General features: G+C 38.7%; 1 protein-coding gene across 1 annotated transcript in view; it reads right to left on the reverse strand.

Annotated features, from left to right (window-relative positions):
• The window catches only part of LOC145765126 (myelin expression factor 2-like), a 33,839-nt gene extending 23,149 nt beyond the window's left edge, over positions 1-10,690 (reverse strand). The window contains exons 1-2 of the mRNA XM_082576880.1: positions 10,553-10,690; positions 1,102-1,364 (exon numbers count right to left, since the gene is read on the reverse strand). Of these exons, the coding sequence (XP_082433006.1) occupies positions 1,102-1,364; positions 10,553-10,569 (280 nt within the window). The 5' untranslated portion in view covers positions 10,570-10,690. The remainder of the gene's footprint in view (positions 1-1,101; positions 1,365-10,552) is intronic.
• Positions 10,691-11,281: the final 591 nt, after the last annotated feature.

Genomic DNA, 11,281 nt, shown 5'->3' on the forward strand with positions numbered 1-11,281 from the left:
CTCAACTCTGAAGACACGTGTTTTCCCCTCGGATGACAACTAACCTTTCCAGACAACAAAATCCGTCATTTTTACATTGATTCTACGTTTGCAGTGGTTAAATTAGGGTAAAAATGACGAATTTTGTTGTCTGGGTAGTTCTCCCTTTTAACAACGATTCAATGTCCGACAACATTGAATCAACATAAAAAAGACAACATTGTCAGCCAATGTAAATTAGCACTTCGGATTCACACTTTGTTAAAATAAACGTCGGGAATTACAAACAAGACTTATAGCCGGTGATCACAGCTGGATATTTCCATACAATAGCAAATGTTTCCGCACGACATAACAGTGGTGATTATGACGTGCTGACCTAGTTTTGCAACACTTTTTGATACTACATATTTTCGACAGTTAATCCACGATCTTTCTATTGCAAATTAAATAATTAGCTGAAGAAACCGGCGGCCAAATTGGCCGACTGAGGAAGCAGCACCGGCAGTCATTCAAGCACTACTTAGCGGCCATGTCCGCCAGCTGCTTTAAGGCTTGATGGAGCTTTGTCAATCTAGCAAAAATGGAGAAGTAGCATGATTGTGCTGAGCCAGCATTTTGAATGTAAGCAATCAGTCGGCTAGAAAGTTTTCTTTTCAAAACCCGCGCCTATGAATGGGAGGCCTACCCGGCATGTGTCTACTTAACTGTGCCTGACTGTTTATAGACCTAGTAAATGTATCCTTGGCATAATGCCCAACCACTTTTGAAACTTCCATCAACAAACCATGTGACTCATATGCAAACTTGGCTGCTTGAGTAAAAAAAAAACACTCAAAAAATGATCTAAAACTATTAATTTAAATTTATGGAATGTAATATTCATGAAGATGCAGAAGGTGGACTGTGACCAGCATGAAACCAAGCAGCAAATTACAGTAGGTTACGACATGACACATTGACACAATGCAACTAGTTCATGATGTAACAGACCTTTTCACTAATAAGACAATCTCACAATTCTCATGGATTTTAAACATCAGGCAAATCAACCAGAAGTATTATTGTCTTATTATTGTTTAATTATTTTATTTAATAATAAAACAGAATAATATCACATACCTTCATTTCGAAAAGTATCCTTTAATGTTTGCCACCTTTCTTCATACGCAATGTTGTGCAAAAACACTCTGTTGTATGGAGGTAGTCTGCTGCTGTTTGATGGACGTGGACCAGCATTGCGCCCACCTCGTGGATATGGTGATGGTCGATCTTTGCGATAGGTTGTTCTATCTGCACCACTTGTCGGCTTCACAGATGTGTCAGCAGTTCCATTGGCCTGAGCAACATCTGGCTTTTCTGTTGGCTTAGGACTGGGAATTGATCTATTACAAAAGTAAAAAAATAACTGGGTTACAAATTTTTAAAATACTATATATACCATGTATTCTTACATTGTAATGAAACAAGGCATCTTAATGTGGTAAGCTGATATGGAACTCATTCATCTTGAGCAATTGTCACCAATAGACATGCTGACAAGAATCTCTAACTGCAAGATTGAACACAAAAAATACTGGCTATAACTCAGCCTCCCAAACTGGAATGTGGACCTCCAGTGACCAGCTGGTCGCCAGTTCCAAGACCGGGGATGCTTGGGAATGGCGACAGGAAGGGCATCTGGCCGTAAAAAACTATGCCAAAATGCACATTGAATCATTTACAGGTATGGCTAGGGCATTCTCCAGCTCCAGAAGCGATGCACAGTAACATCGCTGTGCAACTGCAAGAAGTGAGCTATCTAATCAAAGGCAGATAAAGTTAAAAAAGCTAGCCCAGAGAGAAGGAAGGGAGGTAATGATAGAGACACAAACAGTCGATGTACTGTGCCTGCAGAAAACAAGGTGGAAATGGCAGAAAGCAAAAAATTGGGAAATGGTTACAAGTTCTATTTATATTAATATTTTCAGATTCCTGATGAGGGCTTAACCCTATCTGTAGCGACGGGTCTGCTACTATTCGGCTAGTTCCCTATTCGGCTACAGTCCAATTCGGCTAGCATAAATTTGATGCTCTAAAACGAAGGTGACGAACCTGCGGCCTGCATGCGGCACGCAAAACAATTTGACAATCTCAAATGGTCATCTGTTTTCGGCAGCACGTACCTATGGGAACAGTTCTTTCCCAAAATGCACTTTACAAAAAGTCGTTACTGGTCGAGGGTGACAGATGAAAATCTTAGTAAGTATTTGAGAGTTGCCACATCGTCTGTTTGACCTAATATATTGAATGCTTAGTCAAGCAAAAAACTTTCTAGAAAACCCACTAAGCAAAAAGAATTCAATGCTTCAATGTTATTTTTTAATATTTTATGCTTCAATGCTGCATTAGATAGCTTCAGCTGTATGATTCGCATGGGCTTTTGTTTGTTGTTTGAAAAAGAAATTTCATTAACTGATTTGTTGTTTTGGAGCATAATGGGCGAAACATTTCGTCAACTTGAGCAAAAAGGATAGAGCCAAAAAAAAAGAAATCATACTCATATGAAAGCAAACCCTTCGAAAATTAAACTGTCTTCACTATCAGTGCAAGTATGATACTGTTGCTCTATCCTTTTTGCTCAAGTTGATTTGTTTTTATTTTTTACTGTTGTATGTTTCGATTCTGCGTAAGATAATTTCAACTGTGTGGGTTTTATTATTTTCATCTGCCATTTGTTACTTTTCATGAATAATATTTTGAGTCGCTTCTAAAAGATTTCATAGCAGGTTACGATTAAAAAGTTGTGTGGCCTGATAACTCATGTATAATTGACAAACTGGCCCGCGGCCGCAAAAAGGTTTGTCACCCCTGCTCTAAAACAAAGTCATATATTATTGGGGTGGCGATGCACCCGGAAGGGAAGTCCACCAGCTTATGTTGCGGGGGCCAGGCTGGGGAGTCTAGGTACCTGTGGAAGGAAAGTGTGGATCGAGAATTTTGTGCGACTCGTCCGCAAAAGTTAGAATGGCGGAACGGGCCAGAGAGACGGGCTTTGCTTTCTGCAAACGCAAAAAGGTCAGCTCACGACGGGCCGGGCGACAGAAGTTTTATAAAGCCAGGCAGCGCCCACTAGGGTGCGTCATCTGCCCCCAAAAATTTAAAAAATGACTGAAAACAAAATTTTTTTTTTGTGGGTGAGGCTTGACTAAAAAAGCAAAATTACAAAATTTCAAAAAATTTGGTCAAGGTTTAGGTGCTCCACATCCGTATCTAATCCGTAATTGCCCGTATCCCCCCTTGTTAGCTTGACAATAGGGTGGATTGAAAGAAAATCTTTTTTAAATAAAAAGAAAGGGGGTCTAGACCCCTGACAAATTGGCAAAAAACAACAACAAAACTAGTTTCAGGGAGTTGCACCACCTATTGGCCGTGCTACCCCCCATTTTATGGGGGAATACCCCCAAAATTCTCAAATCGGATGTAACTTTGGAACTGCTGTTGCTAGGAACATGAGTTTGGTATCAAATGATGCAGAATCATAATGTTTCTATTTGCTCTATGAAGACTGTTTGCCTTAATTTCACTAGAAAAAAAGTTATGACAAAAAACGTATATATATACACTATATCGTTGGGGTAAAACCAAATGGAGTTATGTCCAAAATCATCAAACTGAGATAACCGCAAAAAAAATGGTTTGAATGTTTTTGATATCTCAAATGGATCAAACCAACCAGTGCAACAATACTCACAACCATGTAAGTGCCACAATACTTGCAACCTTGTTTTGCAAACCTGGAGTGCTGGAAAGAACGACGCTCAAAAACCGAGACACTGCAATAAAACTAAAAGTGGACATAACCCAGTTTGGTTTTACCTCAACGATATATGTCATGTTTTATGCACCTACACTTTAAACAGTCCAGTTAGTAACCCCCAGGTCGTGCAGTAAAGTTGTTACTTGCTACTGTGTGTACATGACATGAGCACTATATTGTATTACCAGCTGTACAGCATATACCGTAATGAATGATGGGTAGACGTAATTGGTGATGGGTAGACTGTGATCTGCCATGAAATCATTGTCAAGAAAATACCAGCACACAGATTGATATACTCCATACTGCTGCATATGCTAGACTACCGGTACTACATTGAGACTTCAGCAATCAGCACAAAGGGGTAAACATGTCAATCTAGTGGGTTAACCCTAGTGGGAATTGCTTCTTGCTGTTGAATTCTTTCATAAGTTGACGAGATCGCACCTTCCAGGGTTCCCACACATTTTTTATAAACAAATTCCCTACTTTTTCAATACTAATTCAATACTAAACTTTAAAAATTCCCTACCGAATTTCGATCTAAATTGCGCATTAACAGTGCTAAATCAATGAAAATTTCTGTGCTGTATTACTTCTAAACACGATCATGCATAGCATAGGTTTAAAATTGTATATCTGAACTCTATTACATCCGAATCAGTATGAAAAAATAATAATGTCAGAAGATTCCTGTTTGAACAAAAACTGTTTTGTTTTTTCAAAAGATCCAAACTGAAACCAGTCGGGATAAACTGTCACATTTATAGTGAATTTACAATTCAAAGCTTCATTAAATAGGACGTGGCAACCTGCCATAAGCCAAACCAAAACAATTAAAATTCACACTACTAGCAAAAATGAAATAAGTAAAAAGCTACTGAACACTGAATCACAAAAACATTTAAACACTGAATCACAAAATCATCTAAAGGCCTACAAAATGAAAATTTCAAACGGGAATCAAGCATTAAAATGAGTAAACTGAACATTCAAGAATACATTTCAAGAAAAATTACCGAAAAAAAAAATGTTTTCAACAGCGCTGGCAAGGCCCAAAGTCCAATGTTTCACTTATTTTCATATTTTTCAAAATAACCAAAAAGTGCAAACGCTGCTCGAGAATACGTCACAAAAGACAGCAATAACAAAAACCACGTTACCACATCTGATGTTTTGATCAAACTGTCTGATGTTTTAATGTTGAAATGTGATGTTTTGATGTATATACATAGATACATAGCCTACAGTCAAATCGCCCGCAGTAACAATTATTGCGAGATCAGCTGATTGCTAGTCTCTAGTGACGCAGACTGTACAGTCGCACGCTTCGTTGCTCAAGCCCAATCTCGTTTTGAAAGCTCTGACAAAAGCAAGCAAAATTTTATTGAAAATCGTTTTATGGTAGCATGTTAAACAGAAAGAACGTGGAAAATCGCCAAGTCAGGTTTTTTCTTTAGTATCCCTTTAAGCGCCAAAATTATTATTTTTAACAGCGGATTCCCAAGTCCAGATAAATGTTTATGTAATATGTAGGCTATAGGTCTACGTGTATGCAAAAACAAACTACCGAACACCTCTTTTTTTAAATCCCTGGAAAAGCTTGCAGATCTATCTTTTGATTCTACGTTGTGGCTTGAATTTTCTGGAAAAAAGTTTCACACTTTTTGGCTTAGCCGAACTTTAGAGCGGAATATTCACCATTATATGGCTTAGCAGTAACCGCACTCCTGCCGTTAATCTCCATGTAGGCTATGTGTGTGTCAGTGTTTTCAACGGTGATAAAATACCATTCCAGCGTAAGTAACATTGAAACCAGCATTGACAAACATCAGGCTAGGCTTCCTTAGTAGCAGAGAACAGTCGCACCCATCAGTCTATCACACTGAACAAATGTGTTTAATTTTTGATTTTGTTTCCAGCAGGCTACAAGTAGTAGGCTTTGATTACGGATAGCTTGTTGTTAGTTTTCGTTTAAATTAAGCCTTTCAATAAATCCTATCAAAAACGTTTATTTTGCATTGTTTATCCTTTTAACCGTAAAGGGTCGTGGAAAATTTTAGGAGATTAAAAGGGGTCAAGAGCAAAAAAGTTTAGGAAGCCCTGAACTAGCCTACACGTAGTTGGGTTAGTTCTCCTACCATCTGACCACATAGTCACTGAACATCAGCTATTAACCTAGGCCTAGCTTACCAGCACTCCACGTCTGAACAACGGCAGGCACTTCTGTAATTGTGATCAATTAAATCAGTAAAACCATGCTGGATGGATTGACCTTAGAACCCAAACACAAACTCAGAAAAACCGCTTGGTGCAGTCATGGCCACCTGGAGATGCGGCCTGATTTGTCACATTTTGCAGATTTTGATTACAGCTACTGCTAATGCTTGACTGACATTTTTTGAGATGTTTTTACTTTTTGCGGTTTCCTAATCACATAAAACTTTTTTGTTGCTTCGGGGAAGCAATAGCAAATGAGAAAAAGTAAGTTGAAAAACGCAAAATCAGACTGTTATTGAAAATTAACAGTCTGACTAAAATCTTCGAAATCAATTTTTTTTTTTTCAACAGGTGATGATGTTAAAACCTATTGTGTCATCTGGGGAAAACAGTAAAGAAAGCGTAAAAATCTAATTTTTAGAAAAATTTATTTAAACGTTTGCCCAAAGTTAGAAAAACCTGAAAATTTCTGCAAAATGTGACAAATCAGGCTGTATCTTTAGGTGGCCATGGTGCAGTAGTGATTTATTTTAACAGCTGATCCAGCTGACAAGGACGGTATTGTATCCGGTTTAATCCAGTCCATATCGCATGATTTTTTATCTACAATTTAGTCATCAAGGTTTTCCATACTTTTTCAATACCATGAGGAGGTTTCACGTAATTCCCGACCTTTTCCCGGTCTGGAAAACGGGTTTTCAAATTCCCTACTTTTTCCATACTTTTCCGACTGCGTGGGAACCCTGACCTTCTGACGAATCAACCCACCCTTCTTTGAAAACCTCCAGCATATAAGCTTGCTTCAGTCACAAGATTGACGTGACGCTCCACTGCTTGGTCGTGGCAAGGATAATCCAGCTGCAGAGGTTCGTCGATGACATTGTCAAGCTGTTGATCTGTTAGCGATCTCATGATAGGTGGCTCAGACTTATAAACTGTGACAAGCTTCACAAGTTGGTGGTATGATTTTGTTTTAGTGTTAAGCTGTGGCACAAGAAATCTGCATGTTGCTTTCGATTTTCATCTTTTGCTTTTTGTGAGGAGCCAACATGATTCTTGCTTTGCTTTTCCTGTGCTTGTGAACTTAAGGAATAGATTTGTTGGACTGCTGCTCTTCTAACTTGGCAGTCTTCATCACCTAGCATACCAACAATGACATTTTCAGAGTGAGCAAATAATGCATTGCATTCCAAAACCTTCTTTGAAATCTCCTTTACTTCTTGGTTTGGGAAGATTTCTTTGCAACATGTTGAAGAAGTTTTTTGACCCATCAGATAATGAATTGTGGTGTTTTGTTTCAAACCAAGATGGGAAGCAAACCTTGATGCAGTATTCAGACAAGATCATGAAACTTTTGGAAGGGTTGATTGCATGAGTGTATTTACGAAGTATCCTACAAGCAAGTGTTAGCTACCTTGAATGACATTATTCCCCGATTGACAAAAACTGCAAGTCTTCATCAACATGCCCAAGCACAATGCAGGCATAATTCATATATTATTACACTGGTCTACAAAAAGAGAATTTTTTTTTGCTCCATGAACTTTGAAGACTGATTTAGAGTAAGTTTGGGGTGCTGAATCCGAATCTGACTTCAGATTTATCCTATCACGCCAGGTTTGTGAGATATAACAACAAATTGTTACTTAATTGTCAAAAGTAGAAGATTTGGTGTTGCGTTCACCACCAACATAATATGCAGTCCTATAACAAAAGGTTAGCGTTAGACAAGCCAAAGCAGCCTAAGTAAGGTTACTGGACAAGCATTGCCATAGGCCTGTTTAAATTTTTGTGGTTTCATGCAAAACATTGATGGAGGAGGGGGTCAGTTATACTTTTAGCCTCCCTTTTAACTTACTGCCTTGTTAATAATGTTGCTTGGAAAACAAATTGGTATCAAAATTATAGTTGGTGGTGTATATAATACAGGCCTCGAAATTCACGGCGGACATGTCCGCCGTCACAGCATGTGATGTCCGCGGGAAGTACCATCTAGATCGGTCATATTTGTCCGCCGAGAAATAACACAGGAACTAGCGATGCAAATCGTCATTGCATAGCACGAACAATTATTGTTGCGATTGCGAGAATATGTATATAATTTCCTGCGCATTCTAGCGCGCATCTAGAAAATGTTGTATCCCTTAGCTCCCATTCAAGCTGTAAAACTTTCGATTTTTAAGTTGCTTTAACGATTGATGACATTGAATCAGCGTAACAAAAGTGAATTCTTCGCTAAGAATCGATGGGAGCACACGCAACTTAGTTCAAGTCTTACGTCACAATGTCTGGCTTTGATCTCCGAGTAATATTGATAAGGCAATGTTGTTTACAAAATTAGATCATACGAGTAGGCTATTACAGCAAGATGAAAAGTTTTGGTATTACAGTAAGAAAGAAAAGGCCCATGGAAAATTTATTTTCGCTCACATAACACGCAAAAATATACCTAAAGAAAAATGCCCATACAGTGAAACTTTGCACAGCAGAAAATAGCGTTAATTGTAGAAGTTTTCCGACTCGTGCCCAGAGCATTGTGACGCAAAAATCCACATGACCTCGTTCGGTAGAAGTTAATCAGTTATGCGGCGTATTGCAGCTACGCGGCGCTTTGACTCTCCAAGCGCACCTCGTTGGTTTGATGAAAACCTTCACTGAAATTTTAAAAAGCCTTCCAAACTGTAGCCATAGCTCTTACATGGCGAAGAATTATCAAGATAAAGTGATTAAGCATGACGATCGACGCTGAAACCGGTGTGTCCGCCGTGAAACTTAATTTGTCCGCCGAGCTAGCTGCTCAGACCGGACACGTTTGTCCGCCGTCAACAAAAACGAATTTCGAGGCCTGTAATATATCAGCTACTTATGCACCACATGGCCTGGATTTCTGGATATAGCACAATGCGTAGGCTATGTGCAATAAACGCAACGTCAAATCTTCCACTTTTGACAAAAGTAACAATTTGTTGTCATCATATCTCACAAACCGGATGTGATAGGATAAATCTGAGGTGAGATTCGGATTCAGCACCCCAAAATTACTCTAAATCAGTTTTCAAAGTTCATAGAGCAAAAATCGTGTAGACCAGTGTTATCTTAAAACAAGGTATTTTTGGAGTATGGGGGTCAAATTCCTGTATTTTTAACTGCAATGTGGAGGACCTAAACATTAATATTTTTTGCTGAAACTTCATATTATTACTATTTCAGTGAAACCTCACCATTGAGAAAAAATAATACAAAAAATATGAACATTGGGGCATACGACGCACCCTAGCGTCCACGTCTCCATCACGTGACCGTAACACAGGTACGTTTGACTCCTATACCCGGTCTGCCCGTAGGCAGAGCGGATAAACTTTGGGGTCTCCCACGAGGAAGAGAAGCTTAGCTACAAGGACGATTTGAATACTCGTGGGAGACGAAAATTATATAAAAATCTGGAGCAAAGGCTCAATTAATTGGTGTAAAAAAAAGATGGTAAGTGGGAATATATTGTATGCTTTACCTACCGTACCGAAAAAGTGTTGACGTTGAACCAACGAGCACGGATGTGCACTGGCCAGACGTTGAGGCAGGTTCGCCCAGATGGGTCAGGAGGACTAGCGATCGAAGCGTAGATATGACTAGGCTACGTTACCAGGAAAAATATAGAATAGTGGGATGAAACTTTGGAGGTTGCATCGAAATAGTCAATGCCATATCGATTTATCCCCTACTTTTTTCAATATCGACTTGCAACCAGGGTTGGAAGTCGCTAGTAAAAAAGCAATGATTATTTCACTATTTGATAGCGCCCAAAAAAGCAATGACTTTCCGCTATCGATACTTAAAAAAAGCAATGAATAGCAATCACTAAAAACTGACAGGTCAAAAAACAAGCCCAAAAACAAGCAACCCGCAAACTCTAAAAAATACGGAAACTCGAAAAAAAAAAAACAAGCCCTAAATTGCGGGAAAATCGCAAGGTTGGCAACAGTGTTAACGACTCAACCGGAATGGGACTAGGTCGGATAGTATGGTAAGGCGAAAAGTATATCACGTAAATTTGTTTTGACGAAGAAATGAACTACAAAAAACGATTCAGCAGTTCTCCTAAATATCGATCAGTGAAAAACGAATAATGATTTCGTTGCTTGCATAAAAAAGCAGTGAATAACGCGCATTCGATATTCAGAAAGCAACGAATAATGCTATCAAATAGTGACAACTAGTCGCTACTTCCAACCCTGTCTCTATTGTTGGCATCTTCAATTTTCAGGTTTCTTTTAGTCATGTCATCTTTCATGGTGCCCATAATGTAACTAATGATCTAGTAATAATTAATGATACTCTGAAGTGTCTCCATTGTGACACACAAACACGAACTTTTTCTTCCTTGTCCAACTTGAATCAAACCAAAACCACAAAGTTCGCTTTCAATTGGATTATTTCAAAACTACCAATACCGTCCTCATGAATCTCACAGCAAAAACATATACCAACAGTGACATGGCTCAAAGAAAAACTCAATTGATATAAAAAAAAAAAACTATTTAAAAAAGTCACACTCACTCTTGTTTTGAATCCATATTTGATGATTGAAACCGATCAAACTATTCGATTTTTCGCCAATATAAGCTTGCCACCAGCGCTTCCTGCTCTGCTTCTTGTCAGTGCAAATAGATTAACCAATCAAGCATAAAATTTTAACAATTTAGTCTCAAACAAAAACAGATAAAGTTAAAAGTTAAAGTTGCCAATATAGTCTGAGCGTAAAATGCGAAAATATAGGGCCGCCTGGAATAAATTGCGACCTTAACAAATTTGGTATCGTTGGAAAGCTTAATTCCTCTAGTTTATGATTATCACTCTCCTCCAACCAGGGACCCTTGGCAAAAAAAGTTGTGGCCGTTTTTTAAGCAACACCTTGCGCCGCTAGTGGCGCAGTTAATCTAGCTATGTTTTCAGCAGAAACAGCAAGCCATGTAAAATTCTGGCAGTCGAAGTTGCTCCGGTGACCACTGACCAGCTTATTAGCCATGTAGTGGTATCCATCTTGAACTCTGAGCGTTGCGCAAAAAGAAAAAAAAAAATAGCCATGAGGTTTGTAAGTAACTAGGCAGTGGTCACAGCGGTAAACCATAATCTCTTCGTGGGAAAATTTTAACATAAAGTTCCCGAATCCGTTCGTCTGTATATAATGACCGAAGAAACACACACTTGAACTTCTTTTCAAACAGTGTATTTCTGTAAAATTAGCCCGCGGCTATCGAAATGGAGATGCAATGCCTACACCTCTAA

The sequence above is a fragment of the Aplidium turbinatum genome, chromosome 2 (assembly GCF_918807975.1).
Source record: "Aplidium turbinatum chromosome 2, kaAplTurb1.1, whole genome shotgun sequence".
NCBI classification, from domain to species: domain Eukaryota; kingdom Metazoa; phylum Chordata; class Ascidiacea; order Aplousobranchia; family Polyclinidae; genus Aplidium; species Aplidium turbinatum.